The sequence below is a fragment of the Nothoprocta perdicaria genome, unplaced genomic scaffold (assembly GCF_003342845.1).
Source record: "Nothoprocta perdicaria isolate Ctin4 unplaced genomic scaffold, notPer1 scaffold_3, whole genome shotgun sequence".
Classification (NCBI taxonomy): domain Eukaryota; kingdom Metazoa; phylum Chordata; class Aves; order Tinamiformes; family Tinamidae; genus Nothoprocta; species Nothoprocta perdicaria.
This window is the reverse complement of record NW_020455532.1, coordinates 611979-630711: the sequence shown is the minus strand read 5'-3', so window position 1 is coordinate 630711 and position 18733 is coordinate 611979. Positions and strand designations below refer to the sequence as shown.

At 53.6% G+C, this 18733-nt stretch overlaps 2 protein-coding genes across 3 annotated transcripts; both read left to right on the top strand.

The window, feature by feature from the left end:
- Window positions 1-763: 763 nt before the first annotated feature.
- Window positions 764-5669, top strand: POFUT1 (protein O-fucosyltransferase 1). Its single transcript, XM_026042217.1, has 6 exons — window positions 764-888; window positions 1415-1597; window positions 1935-2047; window positions 2603-2795; window positions 3069-3311; window positions 4084-5669. The coding sequence occupies exons 2-6, from the start codon at window positions 1493-1495 to the stop codon at window positions 4270-4272; spliced, it is 843 nt and encodes a 280-aa protein (XP_025898002.1). The 5' UTR covers window positions 764-888; window positions 1415-1492; the 3' UTR covers window positions 4273-5669.
- Window positions 5670-6631: 962 nt separating this feature from the next.
- Window positions 6632-17863, top strand: KIF3B (kinesin family member 3B). Of its 2 annotated transcripts, none has more exons than XM_026042063.1 (9): window positions 6632-6679; window positions 9986-11424; window positions 12021-12122; window positions 12779-12901; window positions 13013-13131; window positions 13339-13452; window positions 14131-14236; window positions 14433-14611; window positions 14879-17863. In XM_026042063.1, the coding sequence occupies exons 2-9, from the start codon at window positions 10042-10044 to the stop codon at window positions 14970-14972; spliced, it is 2220 nt and encodes a 739-aa protein (XP_025897848.1). In that variant the 5' UTR covers window positions 6632-6679; window positions 9986-10041; the 3' UTR covers window positions 14973-17863. The 2 variants fall into 2 exon arrangements, with proteins under 2 accessions (XP_025897848.1, XP_025897849.1); XM_026042064.1 differs by having other exon boundaries at window positions 14433-14561; window positions 14879-14935.
- The last annotated feature ends 870 nt before the right edge of the window (window positions 17864-18733 follow it).

Sequence of the window (18733 nt, the reverse complement as noted above, 5' to 3'; positions counted from 1 at the left end):
CGCCGCGCCGCGCCGAGCGGCCGGCACCGGCACCGGCACCGGCACCGGGCCCGGGCCCTACCCGCCCGCGCGGGCCCGCCCCTCGGGCCTGCTCCCTGCTCTGCGCCCCCCATCCGCGCTCCCCATCCCCGCTCTCCATCCCCCGTCCCTACCCCCAATCCCTGCTCCTGATCCCCATCCCGCTCCCCATTCCCGGTCCTGATCCCTGCTCTCTGTCCCCTGATCCCGATCTCAGCTCCGCATCCCCGGTCTCCCCTGCCGGCGCCCTCTCTCCATCCCCGCTCCATGTGCTCCATCCCCCAATCCCGGTCCGTGCCCTCTGTCCCCTATCTGCGTTCCCGGCCCTCTTTCCTCGGCCCCACTCCCTGCTTTCTAGCCTCCCTCTCCATCCCCCATCCTCAAYCCCAGCTTCCCTGAACTCCCACTCCCATCTCCGATCCCATCTCCCTGCTCTCCATCCCCGCTCTCCCTCCCCACACCCTATCCCTGCTCCCAATCCCTGTGCCTCAGTCCTGCTCCCCATCCCTGCTCCTGATCCCCACTCCCTGTGCCCCATTCCCACACCTCATTCCTGTACTCCATCCCTGCTCCTGATCCCCGTTCCCACTCCATGCGCTCCATTCCCGTGCCCCGTTCCCACTCCTCGTGCCCCGTTCCCGCTCCTCGTGCCCCGTTCCCGCTCCTCGTGCCCCGTTCCCGCTCCTCGTGCCCCGTTCCCGCTCCTCGTGCCCCGTTCCCGCTCCTCATTCCCGCTCCTCCGGCGCAGGCCGCTTTGGGAACCAGGCCGAGCACCTCCTGGGCGCGCTGGCCTTCGCGCGCGCCCTCAACCGCAGCCTGGCCGTGCCGCCCTGGATCGAGTACCGGCACCAGCGCCCGCCCTACACCAACGTGAGTGCCCGCGAGCCGGGGACGCCCTCGGCGCCCGCCTGCCCGGCGCCGCGCTGGGCAGAGCTTCCATCTCCTTGTTGGCGGCATCGGCGCCGCCTTGTCCCGAGTGATCACCCAYGTTCCTTCAGTCCCCTGGAGCTGATTACCAGGCACCCCACGCTCATGTGTGCTCCCTGTGCCCCTTTGGGGGTCCCTCGGGGTGTTCCCGGACTCCTGGTGCTCCTCTTTTGGGCTCCTTCCAATGAACTCTGCTAACTCACTTCCAAATGTGGTCCCATTTTGGCTCAGGGACCCCATTCCCGCCCCATTGCCCCGTTTCAGCCGGTTCCCTGACGATCCGCTGCTCCTTGCCCTCCCGTTCAAGCGCTGCTGGCCGTTTTGCCCGCGCTCCCTCGCCATGTACCAGCAATAGCGYGACGTTGCTGCATGACGTGCAGCAAGAGCAGCCAAACCCCGTCCCGGGATGCCCCGTGTGTTGGTGCCCGGCGCGGGGCCGCGCGGCTCAGGCTCTCCCTGCCGCCCGCAGCTGCACGTGCCCTACGGCGAGTACTTCGAGCTGGAGCCGCTGCGGCGCTTCCACCGCGTGCTGAGCCTGGAGGAGTTCATGGAGCGCCTGGCGCCCGCGCGCTGGCCGCCGGGCCGCCGCGTCGCCTACTGCTTCGAGGCGGCCGCGCAGCGCAGCGCTGACCGCACCGCCTGCCCCATGAAGGTGAGAGCCCCTCGCTGCTCCTGCCCGGCCGCCCGCGGCTCCGCTTCGCCCGCCGGGGCCAGGGTGTTGGCACCTCGGGGTTGGCTGTGGCAGAAAGGTAAATAAATGCTCCAAAAAACGCTCCTCTGGTGCTGCTCCCTGCCTGTGTCCGGCCCGGGCTGCCTTCGGAGCCGTGCCCTGAAAGGCAGGTTGCAGCTCGGTGGTGCTGGGGTTTGGGGCGGCCTTTTCCCTGGATCCCAGCAGGTTTTTGAGCYGTCTGCTGCTCCTGGCCGTGGTGGCAGGAGGCTGCTCGCGTGGGGCTGCCGGCCTGCACCCACCGCCTGTCCTTCCTTTGCAGGATGGAAACCCGTTCGGTCCCTTCTGGGACCAGTTCAAGGTGGATTTCGATAGGTCTGAGCTCTTCAAGGGAATTTCCTTCAGTGCCGCATACAAGGACCACTGGATCCAAAGGTACCAGAAGTTGGGAAAACATGCGGCAYGTGCTGTGTTTTCAAGGGTGCTTCATGATTTCCATTGTAACCTTTGAAAAGTCCACGTGAATCATTTTTTGTGCAAGGTTTCAAACTTGGAATATGGAGCTGAGTCCCTTTCTGTGCAGGACTAAGGGGCTGCCCAGCTGGCTGCTTCAGGCCGGACCTCGGGGCYGGTTCTGTCCGTTTGTCCTGGCGGGAGTGGCCACTGTGCAGGCTTCACGTCAGGCACCCCAGGATGCCAAGCAGGAAAAGCTGCTCTGCTTCTCTGGGCACAGAAAAGGGTTTTGGGGTTTCTTGTCCAAAACTTGTCAAGTTAAAGGATGTGGATGGGGCGTTGAAGGCTGAGTTTAAGGCAGTAGGGCAGTTGCAAGAACTGGTGGGTGAAGAAACACTTTTTCCGGTGTGAGACACAAAAAAGATCAAAAAAAATAGAAGCTATTTACTTTTTTTGTAACTGTCTAATACTTTAGCGAGCTGTAAGACTGTTCAGCAGATAGGGTGAAAGCTGCTGTTCCTGTCTTTGAATTCTTAGGTTTCCACCATCCGAGCACCCTGTCCTTGCCTTGCCTGGAGCTCCAGCCCAGTTCCCGGTCTTGGAGGAGCATCGACCTCTGCAGAAGTACATCGTGTGGTCTGACAAAATGGTGAAGCAGGGGGAAGCCTATATTCACTCTCTCCTCGTGAGGCCCTACGTGGGAATCCATCTGCGCATCGGCTCCGACTGGGTATGTCTCCAGGTTCCTGCTCATTGATGTAGCTCCTGCCCTTGCCGTAGGCTAGTTATTCTACAGAAAAGACTATCAGAAAAGGAACTCCCATTCTGGGATGACAGGTCAAACCCAGCTGGCATTCAGTAACCCGCTGTTTGAGTGGTGGGAATGCTGCAGGGATTCCCATTTCCGGCAGACTCCATAACTGTGTCGGCAGCATGGGGACTTGGTGCTGTTTTCTCTAGCCGCTGCATTGAAATGTGGTGTTTTCTTTTCTTCTTCCAATAGAAAAATGCCTGTAATATGTTAAAGGATGGGACAGCTGGGCCTCACTTCATGGCTTCGCCTCAGTGCGTGGGCTACGACCGCAACACTGCGGGGCCTCTTACCATGGACATGTGCCTGCCAGGCCTCAAAGAGATCAAGCGCGCTCTCAAGCTCTGGGTGGAAAAGACAGAAGCGAAATCTGTTTATATTGCTACTGATTCCGAGCCCTACACCAAGGAAATACAGCAGTTCTTCCAAGGAAAGGTAAATATTTCAGAAACTCTCTCTGGCAGGAATGCTTTGGTTAAGACTTGCCTTGGCTTCTGCTCTGTTGCTGCCCTAAGCAAGAGTTACCCATGGAACATGTTTTCAGTGAAAGTGCAGTTATGTCCAGCAGCTAATGGGAAATATTAACATGATCTGGCGTTAGAGAAACACAGACCATCTAGTGAGGGAGCCAGGGGATGAGCAGGGCTGCTGGTTGTGCCTCGAGATCCTGGGGGTATCCTAGTCCCGAGGCTTTTGGAGCCGTGTACTAAAATGCAGAAAAATAACTGGCTGCTCTGGGAACCGCAGCCTCTCTCTCACTGGGTGGGTACTTGGGCTGGGTGTTTCCCAGCTCTTTCAGTTTAACCTGAGAGGCAGCCTAAAAGGCAGGCAGGGTTAGTAAGTTAGGTGGCCTTTGCGGTGTGCCATGTAGGTGTGGAGTGTGTATATCCACAGGCAAATACTGGTGTGCTCAAATGAATTTTGCTCACAGCAATAAAATCAAACCAGCTTCTTGGAGGACTCTCTCTTCCCTAGAGGCTGAAGAGCAGCATCCTGCCAGGTAGTGAAGTTCTCACTGAAAAAGACTTCAATTAAATAAGTGACTTTCAGAAATCTTGACTTCATAGAACGGTTCCAGGGCAACTTTAGATAGAATCCGCTCCCTTCCTGTTGTAAATCTATGTTCCCATTTCTAGTGTTATGCTAAAAGCTCTGGATCATACAAATAGGTGACTGGATTGATTTATTTCCCTATTTTCCCCCACAGATCAAAGTTGTAAGCTTGCAGCCTGAAGTGGCCCAGATTGACCTGTATATTCTTGGCCAGTCCGATCACTTTATCGGCAACTGCGTCTCTTCGTTTACAGCSTTCGTGAAGCGGGAGCGCGATGTGCACGGAAAACCCTCCTCGTTTTTCGGCATGGACCACCCGCCAAGGTTACGGGATGAATTCTGACCCAGGGAGAAGTGGGCTTRATAGTTCTCAGGGCTCTGAGCTCGGTACCTCGCCGAGGGACCCCTCAAACTTAACGCTGTTCCGCCGTGTGTGGAGCGCTCAGCCACACTGGGCTGTGGACTGATCTGCAAGGTTTTGTTACTCTTCACAGTGATTTTTAGACTGCTCTGTCTGACTTCTCAGTTCTCCCATACTTCTGGCATGAGATCAGGCAGAAAGGAAATTTTAAATCATGTAGCTCATAGGAAACTACATAGTTTCCTGTTCTCGTTATTTGGGATTTGACAACGATTATGATCAAGCAGCTGCTCAAATTTATTCTCCTTCTTATTCCCTTTTTATTCCACTCTTAAATCTCCTTTTACCTGGAGATGTTGAAAAGCTGCTTATTGTCCAAAACTGACCGTAAATTCTCTTTAGTGCACATATTTTCCGGAAGATCATGGAAGGCTTGAGAGAAAAATCTGGGTTTTATCAGGTATTGCTGCTGCCTTATTAGAGCCAAATCACCTCTGTGCCTCAGTTCCCGTTCCCCTGGAAAGACACTAAATTCCTGGGATAACCACCTGCTTCCCAGCAGTGCTGTGAGCRTCAGCACTCGTGCAGCTCCCACCTTGGTGGTGCTGCGGACACGCCGGGGTCGCGGTGTGACGCTGCCCGGGGCCGTTCAGCTGCCCTTGGTACCTGCACTGCCCTGGTGAAGGAGGATTTAGGGGGCATTTTTTGTAGACAGGCTTGAGGGGAGACTGGGGGCTTGGTAGCTGTTAATTTAAGGTGGATGCCTGTGGTAGAAATGTTACGTTTCTAATTTTCTGAGTTAAGAATTAGTTGAGAATTAGTTAAGAATTATTAGGTTGATGTATGTCTTATCTAGGTCCATGTTAATGGTTTTCTGGTTTCTGTTGTGTAAAATAATCCCTCTGACAGCAGCAGTGCTATTTCCCATTGTAGCTATCTGCAGAAAACGTTAGCTGATAGTGGAACAGTTACCACAAAGGCAGAATAGCTTGCCCCAGGACAGTTTAGTGCTGGTGGTGGTGATAATCTGTTAAATCTCCATCTGACCGATGTCTTTAGTGATGCCTAAGACTTTTCGAAGGCTGAGTGTAGAATTTACTGTTTACTTTTTGGAAATGGTGAGTAGCTCAAGCTGTAGTGCTGAGGTGACCGCCTCTGATGTGATCCCATGRCCTGTGGAACGCTCTCCCAGTCTGTTTACTAGGACTTAATTCTGAGTGCCTGGGTGGTTTTTTTTTTTTTTTTCCCCTTTTTTTTCCTTCCCCTCTCCCTTGGGAAGTGTTCCTTAAAGGAATTTGAAGGTTCACAGGAGCAAAAGAGGCCAAGTTGGATGAGTTACCTGCCGTGTTCGGGTGGCATCACCCTGTGTCTGGATCCCTCRGCGCTGCCTTGCAGAAACGTGTGGGATTTGGCTCCGCAGGGAGTCAGCAGCGGGTCCTGCTGTAGGGAACGCAGTGCACGTTGGATCCGTGTCCTGGAGGAAGCTGGGCAGTTTCCTGGAGCTGCAGGTCGCTGCTACGGCCCCCGCTCCAGGGCGTTCCTTGCTCCATACACACCTGCACGTCAGCCACACGCCCATTTTTCTTAGATTATTTTTCCCTAATGCGGGCAAAACTTAACCTGCAGTCATCCACCCGGGACGGGTCAGTCATCCACCCGGGACGGCTCTTACGCTGCAGCTCTGTGCGCTCCTCTCCCTCTGCCCGCTCCGCACTGGCCCTGCCGCGTTAGAACCATTGGTGAAGAGGGTCAATCTGCACAAAATGGCGATTTTCGCCAGCGCGATGGAGGTGACCGGAGCCCTCCACGGCGGTGCTTGTGCCGGGGGCTGGGACTGGCTGGGGCCAAGAATCAATAAAGCCGATTTTGTACTTTTTGTACCAGAAMAGCAGAGCGAAGCCGGTGTCTGTGTTGTGGGCAGGGCGCTGGGCTCCGCAGCTCCTGCTCTGCCCGATCCCCCCGCACTGCTCCTGCTGCAGCCCTTCTGGGGGGACCCCTTGGCTTGGGGAGGGGTAGGGGGAGCCTCGTGGCGCCCCGGGCCGCGAGGGGGAGGCGGCGGCCSCCTTGTTCCCGTCCGAGGCCCGCCCGGCGGCCCCGCGCGGGCTCCGCTCCAGCGCTCGGGCTCCGCCCCGCTCCGGTCCGACCCGCTCCGCTCCATCCGGGCCTTGGGGGCGCGTTGCTAGGGAAGCGGCGTCGCGCTGCCCCACCCCGTCGCTAGGGAAGTGCGCCCGTTGCCAGGGCGGCGGTCGCTAAGGAAGTCCTGGCTTGGGGGCGGGCGCGCGCGTTGCCAAGGAAGTGCGCGGGGCGGGCGGCGGGCCGGGCCCGCCCCGCCGTATCCGGTGCGGCGGCAGAGAGGCGGCCGGGCGGCGGCTCCATGGTGACGGCGCAGGTGAGGCCGGCCCGGGGCGGCCGCCGGGCCCGGGCGGGATGGGGACCGGCACCGGAACCGGAACCGGAACCGGGACGGGGATGGAGACGGGGACGGGAACGGAGGGAGGAGGCGGCGGCCCTGGCGCGTGCGCCCGGGCCCCGCGGCGGCGCCTGCACGGGCCTGCGGCCGCGCGGAGCGGGGCGGCAGCGCCGCCGTGCGCTCCGCCGGGGAGCGTCCCCGCGTGCCCCGGGGCGGCAGGGCCGTGGGTGTCCCCACGCGTGACACGGGGCTGTGCGTCCCCGTGTGCCGGTGGGGCCGCGTGCGGCTGTCGCGTCAGCGGGAYGGGGCCCAGCGCGCGGGGGCCTCGTGGCGCCGTTGCTGCGAGATCGGCCCCGGCAGCGCTGTCCCTGCGCCCCTCCGGCCCCTCCGGCCGCTCGGTAGCCTGAACAATCCCGCAGAAAGCAGCAGGCCACGCAAGGCTCGTTCTCTTGGTTTCATTCCAGCCAACACCGCCTAAAACGCTGCACTGCTCACCCGAGGCGTGCTCTGGCTGCTGACCTTGCGCTAATCAATGACGGCTTCTCWTTTCTGACCCCGTGGCTAGTTAGTTTGCCGGTGTGAGTGTCCGGCGTAACAGTGCGGGCAGGGGAAGCCTCGCTTGTCCTGTGAACTTACCTGGGGAAAACTGCCCCGGTGTTTCCGGAGCGCTGGGATTATCTCAGGTAAATGGGCAATAAGCCCAGGTATATTCGTAAGTGTAAATACGATGCGGAGAGGTGGAGCCGCCGTTTCTAATTCTGGGTCTGTGCGTTAAGAGTTTTCTTTGTGTGTCCGTGCCCCAAAGCAGACGCTCCGTGTGGGTCACACGGCGGGGGCCGCTCTGGAGCGGTGGCTCGGGATGTGTCCCTGTCTGCTGGGCAGGAGCAGCCCCGGATCCCGGCAGCAGCTTCGAGTCACTGCAGGTTGGGAAGCCCCTTGGGAGGCCGGTCCAGGTTGRTCACCTCAACAGACCTGCCTCTTCCTCCCCTTCAACTGCCAAGGRCTTCCATGGGAATTACAAGGGAGCGTTGTCCTGAGGGAAACCCTGAGGACACCGAGGGAATTCCAGAGGTTGTAGCGAGGTTCCCACACAGGTTATTAAATACGTTTAGGTGCTGCCCCAGTGCTATTCTTTTTGGAGACTGACACAAGGATATTGGGGTAGAAAGGTGCTACCTTCTTTCCCAGTGCCCTGGCTCTGCTCCCGAAGTTCTGTCGCGTGGTTTGAGAGCTTCTCCTGAGACAGGGTGCAATTAGTGAGTAAAAAAAATAACCCATCAGCGACAACAAAGCCACAGGCAAAATACACAGGCTTTGCTGCAGATCCAGCAGGCAGCGGAAAGTCGGGAGGCGGCCAGACTGAACGTGTGTCTGTGCACCTGGGATTTCCACGTGGTGTTTGTTCCACAGCCGCCCTGGGCAGCCTGTGCCAGGGCTCTGGCACCCTCGCAGCAAAGAAGTTCCTCCTCACCTGGGGATGGACCTGCCTGCGTTGCAGTTTGCACCCATTGCCCCTTGTCAGGGGTGCTCCTGGTGCAGGGCCCGCGGGAGCCGGAGCTCGGGAGCGGAGCCGCGAGCGGAGCCGTGTCTCGTGCAGCGAGAGCTTGGTGGAATCACGGAGTCCCTCGGGTTGGGAGGCACCTCCAGGATGGTCTGGTCCAACCCTGTGCCTCGTAAAGCGGGCGGCGCCGAGGCGGGCGCTGCGGCGGCAGGAACGCGCCTCGTGCTGCGGGACAGAGCCGGTTTTATGCAGGAGCCCAGTGCAAGTGCTGTGTGCAGGGGAAGGCGGCCGCCTGGATCCGCGTGCAGCAGTGCTGCCCGCAGGGGCTGGCGCAGGTGTGACCGGCTGCAGGCTCCCCTGCGATGAAGGTGTGTGAGCTCCAGTCGGGGAAGTTCCTAGCGAGTCGACAGCGCCTCTCCATAAGGTCGGTCACGTAGAGAAGGGATAGCGTGAGCTCCGATCCCTGCGTGTTTCATCGCAGGGATGTTTCATCGTGTTTCATAGAATTTTTATGTGCAAGGAGCTAAATCCGCCTCGTGAGGTGTCCTGGRAGGGCCGGCCCGGCCGTGTCCCGCGCGCTGCTGTGCCCGGGGCCCGGTGCCCGCTGTCCCCTCCGCTCCCTCGGGCGCCAGCTGCGGGCGCTGCCCTCCTGTGGCCGGGGCGAGTGGTGGTTTTGCAACAGAACCAAAGCAGCGTCACTGCTGGGGAGCTGGGGCCGGGGCGGAAGGGTGGCGGGTGCTGCAGCCCGGSGGGCGCCGAGCTCGCCCGCGGTGCCGGGACGTCCCTCCGCCCCGGTCCCCCTCGTGGGCAGCGCTAGAAGTGACTCCAGCGCCAGAGATGGGATTTCTTGGCACTGACGGGACGTTCTGAGGGCTGGCATGAACACAGGCTAAACTGGCATTCTAGGTGGTGGTTGTGTCCATCAGGAAAGTTAACTTTATTTTCCCCGTCTGTGGGATGCAGAACGTGCAGGAGCTCCGGGGCCTTGGGAAGGGGCACAGCAGGAGCTGATTTGATCTTGTCCTAGCAGTGTCCAAGCCGAATGCCTATTGCTGTATCTAGCCCTCGAGAACGTGACTCAAAAAGTGCTAATGCAGAGGAGAGGAGAGGAGAGTCCCCGGCTGCGTTCCAGAGCACTGCTTCCTATAACCAAACCCAGCGAGGAGTGTTAAACCCTTGTGGCAGGATGGCCCCGAGGACACATCACACCGCGTGCAAGGAGACTGGCAAAATTATCGTAACGTAAATGTACTATAAACCTGGGAGGTTTCCTGGGCGGGCAGGAGCCTGGCAAGGGCAGCTGCGAGGGCTGGTTTCTGCTCCGCAGCCCTGGCGAGCGGCCGAGCCGCTCGGCCCGCGCACGCGGCCGGTTCCTTTCCAGAGCCTGTCCTGGCCCAGCCTTATTTCCATTAATAGTCCACAAAGCATTATTGCTGCTCGGAGGATCTCTGCCCCCTGTGAGGGTGTGATTTGCTCCTGCTCCCTGGCAGCACAGCTTGGGCAAATGGTGCTGCTCGACGGACAGGCTGTTGTAAAGTCACGTGGAGCCGGTTCGGCGCTTTTGAAAGTTTCCATCGTGTCCATTAAGGCATGAGAACAATGAATTAGAAGTTCAATTGTTCATTGAAAACCATGAATTAAAAGTTTCCATCGTGTCCATCCTGAGGCATGAAAACAATGAATGCAAATGGTGCTCAGGTAGATGAGCTGAATCTTTGGCTTTGTGAAAACTTGGTGTCTGCAGAAAACTGCATTCACGTGTTCCCCCTGTTCCTTTTCCTTAGGTTCCTGGCACTGGATCGTTCCTTGGTCAGCTCGGCCCGGCCACAGAGCTGCTGCCATGTCCAAGCTCAAGAGCTCTGAGTCCGTGAGGGTGGTGGTGCGATGCCGCCCCATGAACAGCAAGGAGAAGACGGCCTCGTACGAGAAAGTCGTTAACGTGGATGTCAAATTAGGGCAGGTTTCAGTGAAGAATCCAAGGGGAACAGCTCATGAACTGCCTAAAATGTTCACCTTTGACGCTGTGTATGACTGGAATTCCAAACAGGTTGAACTCTATGATGAGACCTTCAGACCTCTTGTGGACTCTGTTTTGCAAGGATTTAATGGGACAATCTTTGCGTATGGACAAACCGGRACAGGGAAAACATACACCATGGAAGGAGTGCGTGGTGATCCTGAAAAAAGAGGGGTCATCCCCAACTCATTTGACCACATCTTCACCCACATCTCTAGATCTCAAAAYCAACAGTACTTAGTTAGAGCCTCTTACTTGGAAATATACCAAGAAGAAATCAGAGACTTGTTATCAAAGGATCAATCCAAGAGGCTGGAGTTGAAGGAGAGACCCGACACGGGGGTGTACGTTAAGGACCTGTCCTCCTTCGTTACGAAGAGCGTCAAAGAGATCGAGCACGTCATGAACGTGGGCAACCAGAATCGCTCCGTCGGTGCCACGAACATGAACGAGCACAGCTCCCGCTCTCACGCCATTTTTGTGATCACCATCGAGTGCAGCGAGTTAGGGCTGGATGGGGAGAACCACATCCGCGTGGGGAAACTCAACCTGGTAGACCTTGCAGGAAGCGAGCGCCAAGCTAAGACCGGAGCGCAGGGGGAAAGGTTAAAGGAAGCCACTAAAATCAACCTCTCCCTGTCGGCCTTGGGCAACGTTATCTCCGCCCTCGTGGACGGCAAAAGCACCCACATTCCGTACCGGGACTCCAAGCTAACCCGGCTCCTTCAGGACTCCTTGGGTGGCAATGCCAAGACCGTGATGGTGGCCAATATAGGCCCTGCCTCTTACAACGTAGAGGAAACTCTTACGACGCTGAGGTATGCCAATCGTGCCAAAAACATCAAAAACAAGCCCAGAGTCAACGAGGATCCGAAGGATGCTCTGCTGCGAGAGTTCCAGGAAGAAATCGCTCGGCTAAAGGCCCAACTGGAGAAACGGTCAATTGGCAAAAGAAAGAGGAGGGAAAGGAGGAGAGATGGGGGGGAAGAGGAGGAGGATACTGAAGAGGGGGAGGATGAAGGGGACGACAAAGATGACTATTGGAGGGAACAGCAAGAGAAATTAGAGATCGAAAAGAAAGCTATTGTTGAGGATCACAGCTTGGTGGCGGAAGAAAAGATGAGACTGCTGAAAGAGAAGGAGAAGAAAATGGAGGACCTGAGGCGGGAGAAGGAGGCAACGGAGATGCTGAGTGCCAAGATCAAGGTGGGATTCTTTCTTGTCGGAAGGGAATTTCAGGCTCTGGGGAGAACGGCACATTTCCCAATTTCAAAACAGTGATGAGTTATGCTTAAATCACAGGGTGTTAAAATAATTATTGCTAGGTAGAATCTAAACTAATTTTAATTTACACTGCTAATGTCRTATTTCAACTTTCACAGGTTGCTTTGTTTTTATGCGCCGTTCTTATAGGATCTTAAGCTGTCAGCAGAGCAAAATGTGATGATAAATCTTTTTACAAGCCCTAGCACAAAAATGCTTCATTCTGGATGAATTATTTAAAAGTTTGGCTGTTGTCGTGCTTTCCATGGGAGTATGCATTTTAGTTCTTCARGCTTGCCACGCATTGCAACACCGTGTCATTCCAAGCAAGTTACTGTTTTCTTAATCTTACAGTTTTATAGGTATTTCAAGAAATAGTAATTCTTGAAGCAGGTGATTCAAACAGGATGTCAGGCCAGGGAACTGCAGCCATAAAGTTGTTGTATGCACAGGAGAAGTGGCTGTGTTCTGGGGAAGGGCTTGGTTAGATGTCACTGAGAGAGAAACTTAAGCCYTTTTTYTTTCCTTTTTCTCTTTAGGCAATGGAAAGCAAGCTTCTGGTGGGAGGGAAGAATATTGTGGATCACACCAATGAACAGCAGAAAATCCTGGAACAGAAACGTCAGGAAATTGCAGAACAGGTATGAAGAAAACATTCGTTCTCTCTGCAGAACTTTCATGGAACACTATATTGGGAGAAACTGGAAACAATTTATCCCAAGATTAACCCTGAAATTTGTTTAAATGCAATCGTTAATTTCAAAAGAAAAGGGAAGGGCTTTTGTCCTTTTGTTACAGTACGAAATACATAAAGGAGGTTCCTAACAGTTTTCTAGCTTTTCACATCAAAGCTTTATGTCCTGTTGTAGCTGGCAGTATCTGTGAGGCATGCACTAATTGAAAGACCACAGAGAGTGACAGCTCAGCATTAGCTCAAGGGAGGGATATTTACTGTGGGATAAAAGTTTGGTTTCTGTTACACGTTTTTCTTGATGGCTGTTTAACTGAAATGTCTAGTATGGATTGATAAGAAGGAAAAAAGAATCTGAATACAACATTTAATTCCTTCAATTGAAGCCACTTATTCACACTATCTGATGACAATTCCAATAGGCCCTTCAGCAAAATAAAGATCAAGAAGAGCACATGCTTCTGGTATTTCTAAGGCAAGAAATAGGAAGAACTAGAAGCTAAAGCAAAAGCCCTGGATCCCAGGGAAGTAAAACCATCTTGAGTGTTGGTTTCATGTATGTCAGGTGCATAACTGTGGTCTCTAATATAGTATATTGTTTTTTAGAAACGTCGGGAGCGAGAAATTCAACAACAGATGGAAAGTCGGGATGAGGAAACACTGGAACTGAAGGAGACCTATAGTTCTTTACAGCAAGAGGTGGATATAAAGACCAAAAAGCTCAAAAAGGTAAAACAAAACAAAAGAGTCCATGTGCAGCAGGTTAGGCAAAACTCCAGCTGTTTGTGAAACTGAGGAACATTGAGGAGTTCTAACTCCGGCTCTTCTTGTTTGTGCCAGCTATTTTCCAAGCTGCAGGCTGTGAAGGCAGAGATCCATGATCTCCAAGAAGARCACATCAAGGAGCGTCAGGAATTGGAACAAACCCAGAATGAGCTTACCAGGGAACTGAAGCTAAAGTGAGTCCCAACACTTCACTGCCTGCCATTGACTCCGACGGGGAAGGTTTCTTTGCATGGGGAGTGAAAGGAGGGGCTGCATCCCACATGCTTGCAAAATGAGATTTAAACATGAGAAAAGTTAGTATTATTCTGTGGAGGAGGAGCGGTGAGGTAGGTCAACCATCGACTTTCCTGTGTATTTCCCATTTTTGTGTTTGCCTACAGACACCTGATTATTGAAAATTTTATTCCCCTGGAAGAAAAGAATAAGATCATGAACAGATCATTCTTTGATGAAGAGGAGGACCAATGGAAGCTGCATCCCATAACCCGTCTGGAGTGAGTGTTATCCTAAACTTTTACTTGGGCTGGGATAAYAGGTCATGTTAAGCAAGCCCGGAGGTTGTCAAGAGTTACCCTGAYAGAGGGACTGAGCTGAGATTTTAACTGCCCCTCTCCTTTTTATAGCATTGTCAAATAAAGTTCTTATTCTTCTTAGTAAACTGAGTAAAACAGGACTGTAGCRTTAGGAAAATTCTTGGAAGATTACATTTTTTTCCAGATGATCCCAATAATTATAGTAATGTAGATATAACACTGCATTTACTGTTAAAAGGGCATAAATCCATATAATTTTTCTTTCCTGTTTTAAACAAGAAAGCTCTCAGAAATGATGGTGCAAGAGCTGTGGATAGATCCTGACSCTCTACGCAGGAAATTCCTTAGAGCAAATTTAGAAAACTGGATGCAGCTGAACGTATCTGTGGTCTGTGTGGTAAAAATACATAGAAATTCTCTGCTTTGTTGGGGAACAGATAACACTGGATAATTATCTCACCTCATCATCTCTGATGGTAGAAGATACTGTGGAGGACTGTTCCTAGAAATGTAGCCTTGATGTTTTCTGCCCCCTTGGGACATATTTCCTAGCGGGATTTGCAGGCGTTTTCACTCATATACTTGAGGAGGAGTTTKGGTTTTGGTGTGCGATAGACTGAGTATCATCCGTGTCTCCAGTAACCAGCAGATGATGAAGAGACCAGTCTCGGCTGTGGGATACAAGAGGCCGTTGAGCCAGCACGCCAGGACATCCATGATGATCCGTCCAGAAGCCCGGTACAGGGTAAGCCTGCTTGTGGTTGCAACCTTCAGATATTCATATTCCTCATCAAGGGCATGTGGATTCTGAGGTTTGATAGCTCTTTTCTGTGGGATGTAGATTTTTAGTGCCTTCAAAAGTACTTCAGAATAAACTTACAGAGAGAACAATTCCTCTGCATGAAAACGTGCAGCCTTTGATTCTGCTTCTGCTTTCTCAGGCAGAGAATATTGTATTACTGGAGCTTGACATGCCCAGCCGAACAACGAGGGACTACGAGGGTCCGGCCATCGCCCCCAAAGTTCAGGCTGCACTAGAAGCTGCTCTGCAGGATGAAGATGAGATACAGGTGGACGCTTCAACCTTTGAGAGCACTTCAAATAAAAAAACAAAGTCCAGGTAGGCTGAATTTTTAGCAAGCAGACTAGCTAACAGTAGAGGTGTGAATACAGCTGCCTCTGTCTGCACTTCTTCTGCAATAAGGTTAAGGCTGAATTGGCTGTAAAGCAGAGATGGAGAGAGGGGAACGTAGGACAGAAGAGGGAGATGAGAGTGGTTAGAGAACGAGTCCAGTAAACTTTGTCAGCTTTGGGGAGATTAATTTTGATGAGTAACAAGTGACATTGTTGGGGTTTTTTGTTTATTTTTTCRTTTTTACTTCTTCAGGCCTAAAACTGGAAGGAAATCAGGGGGATCCTCTTCAGCAGGCACCCATAGTTCTCAGCTTTATCCACAGTCACGAGGGCTGGTTCCAAAGTAAACCCAGCAATTCCTCTCCAGGGCGCGAGCAGCCTTTCCTCCTGAGAGCAGAGACGAGTAGAAAGCTGCAGAGAGACCTCCCGGGCGGCCGCCAGCCCCTCCGCTGGAGATGGCCTCTCTGCTGTTTAACTGACTTGTGCCAGCCCAGGTGCACTGAGCCACAGGAAGATCCGTGTTTGCGTTCAGCAGTTGGCCTCTGTTAGTTAGGGAATCAGAAATGCATGAGGTACGTTACCGTGTGTTAGAAGCAATGGGAAGCATGGGGACCACCTCGCAGCGTCACCATCTCTCCTTCTGCACTAGCCCTTTCTGCTGCACTGGGCTTTTTCTTTTTTTTTTTTTTGCTTTTGGGCAATAAGAAGATAGAGTTGAAGGTCATCTCAGCAGAACCACCGCTACAGAACGTCATAGTGAGAACCAAATGCAGTTAAAAAGCAGAGGGTAGATCCAAACTAGGTGCTTAGTTGTTTTTCTTGTTTGTTTTATTTTGTTTTTTGCCTCTTCCTGCTTAAAAGACTGGCCTCATCATTTGGGATTAATAAAGCGGTCTGAACAGCCAGGATGGCAGCTGTCGCGGTGCACTCACAGCTAGATAGCTCTGCCTCCCTGTAGAAATGTAGAACCAAGAGGGGTCTTGGAAGCATCGTTACGCCCTCCGGAAAGGAAGCAATAGAAACTGAAATCCTTTACTTGTTTACAGGCCTAAGCTAAGAGCTGCTCTAAACTGACCTCCCACAGACCTTAGCCCTGTCAGTAGGAAGCACCTCGACAACGAAGGCACCTGCACCCCAGTGCCAGCTGCTCTTCCTCTCTCTTGCCTCCGTCTCTGCCCCTGGCAATTTAGACCGGTCTCCATCCTGACTCTTTGAACTTGGGGTGGTGGGCGGCCCTTTTCCCACATCTCCCAACGTCCGTATGAAACGGAGTCTTGGAGCTTTCTTCCTGGCAGGCTCTTAGGGCTGACTCTACTCCCCCGTTTAGGCTGGGTAAAGAGCAGAGTTCCTTAACGTGAAGCTCTGTCTAAGTGCACTGTTCTTGTATGTGTGGACACTGCCCTTGGTGTCTCGGGAGGCCCAGTCTTTGGCCCTTCCGTGTCTCACCTGTTCCACGTTAGAACTTCTCCCTTTCCACCTCCGAGCCCACTCGGGGCTGGTGGGAATGAAGCCCCCATGGAGGCGAGTCTCAGTGATGGAGCCTGGCATTAATTCCAGGGGTTGCACTTTGACACGAGGCAGGAAGACTCCAGCTTTCCTGGTCTCCCTGAAGCTGCGCGGTGCCTGGAGCAGGAGGCCCGTGCGGCCGGCAGGCAAGGGGAGCTGCAGGGGAGCTCCTGCCTCGTGCCCCACTGCGAGTTTTAGTTCCATGTGTGTTGAGACTTGGGATGTTCCTTCTTTGGTTGCTGTTGCCTGTCATCCCATGAATGTTTTCCCCTGTTTCCTCTCCCTCACTGATGACTTTCTCCAGCCTGACATGTGTGAGTGTGTGAGGAYGTGCCCGGTTGTAGAAATGCCCTGATGTTTGGACTCTGCCTTGTGTGCTCGTTAAGTATCCACTGAGTGACTTCGTCCAGGCTGGAGAGCTCCATGTATCTGACCCCGGGAGCAGAAGGACCCGCCGCTGAGCAGAGCTCACCTCCGCATCCTGCGGGCACGATGCCTCGGTGAGCCGGCTGCCCAGCTGGGCCCAGCTTCAGTTCTGACTCAGCTGCTTTGATTCATGGAGTGCTTTTCTGGATCGCAAGATTAATATATATATATTTTAGTTTTGGTGGAGGAAAGAGGGGTTTGCCTATAGTTGAAAGAGTAGCAGTTTGTCAGATTTCTTTCAACCTGAAGATGGAAACCTGGCCTAATCTTTCTTTCTATAAACCACTATTTATGTACAAAGAGCCTTTTAATTGGCTCTTGTTGCATAACGTAGTGTCGCCTTCTTTCCCCCTTCCCACTTTCTCCCTCTCTCGCATAGTCTTCTGTACGTCAGCATTTTAAAAAGGTAATTGTACGGTTTAACTGAAATGAAACAAGGCGGTTCTACAACCTAAAATAGCAACATAGTACATATACACMTATATGTACCTAGCTGTGTACACATATGTTTCTATATGAATATGCATGCACAGACACGATTGTGTTTGCACATGTGCGCACTTCTTCGGTCACTGCTGTTCCACAGGGAACTCTGTATTAGGCACAAAAGCTGAAAACTCCCCTTGTGGCAGGATTGGTACAGTGGAAATCACAGTGCAAACCCAAACTGTTCTCGTTTTAGTGTTAATAAACTAGCTGGTTAATATGTCAGAAAGGCTCTGCTTTTAATTTTGTAGAAGTTCATTAGCAAGGTGAAAGAAATTCAATAGGATGGAAAAAAAAAGAATAAAATTGGATATTTAGTCAGTGTATTTATATCAGAGCTGTGGATAGAGATGTGGTTAGTGTATTCACGGGCAATCTCAGACTGTTACAGAAGCTTTTAGACTCTCATTTTGGTTGACTTCCCCATGAATAGATGCGCAGAGGCACTGATATCGAGATCAAATCTATTGTTACAGCCCTACAAACTGTACTGAGCTCTCGCGTGAAGTGTTTTACAAATGATCCTGCCGAGTTTGCGTCTCCCTGGGTGTTATCTGACCCAGCTGGGCTTCCTGCAGGGTAACAGCGGAAGGCAGGAAATGCAGCAGGCTCCTGAAGAGGCCCTTGGACAGTGCGCACGATTGTAGGCTCTGCACAGGAAGGTTTAAAATCCTTCTCATCCTTGGTCTGTATAATGGGATCTAACTGCTTTCAAGTTACACGCAGTCCAAGCAGGTCTGTGGTTCTGGGAGCAAGCACCACGTGAAAAGCATAGGAACTAAAGCACTTTCTGAAAATCCTTAACGTAGGTTTGATTGCCTTTTRAAAAATATTTGCATGCTGCTCGACTCTTCCAAGCCCCACGCTGCTGCCCTAGCGTTCTGGACTCCCYGGGTGCATTACCAGCGCGGGGGCTGTTGGAGAGGGCTTTTGTTCCTGCGGGCGCAGCAGAGCTGCCCTCGCCCAACGCAGAGCGGCGGCGGCTGCGGGACGCCCCGCGCTGGCTCTGTCCCCCGCTCTCGCCGCTCGGCCACGCAGCGGGGCCTGCGAGGAGCGGGGCGGCTCTTGGACGTGCGGGGCGGCTCTTGGACGTGCTGCCGCCGCAGTCAGACGCCCCGGGACGAACGCGACGGGGCAGAAGGCGCTGGGAGGCCCCGGCCGCGCCGCACGCGGGGGCTCCCGCCGCTTGTCACCGGGGGCTCTCCTCACTCCCGGCTGTTGTCACCGGGGGCTCTCCTCGCTCCCGCCGCCTGTCACCTTCTCCAGGTGCCTCCTCGGGACCCTCCAGGGCTCTCCTCGCAGCCCCGTGATCCACTGACCTTGACCGTCTCTTAGGTGATCTAGACAAGGAACCTGTCAATAGTTCTGTCCATAGGTTTTACAGCTTATATTTATTTGTATCATCTCTTTTTTTTTTTTTTGTCTAGGAATGTAAAAGTGATCCTAAACTACAATGTGTAATAAAGATTTATTGCATCTATGGGGCCGTGCCCTCTTTTTTGGCATTCCCGGGTGCCTTCATTCACTGCTTCACCAAGCCCGTGCCTTTTGCTTCCTCAGCGGGACAGTGTGTGAGCAGGGCAAGCTCGGGCCGGAGGAGAGGCGCCCGCCGCTTCCGGCGGGAGGGACGGGAGGGCTCTGCGCACCCGGGGTGCCGAGCACGGCCGGGCCACTCGGGCACCGGGACACG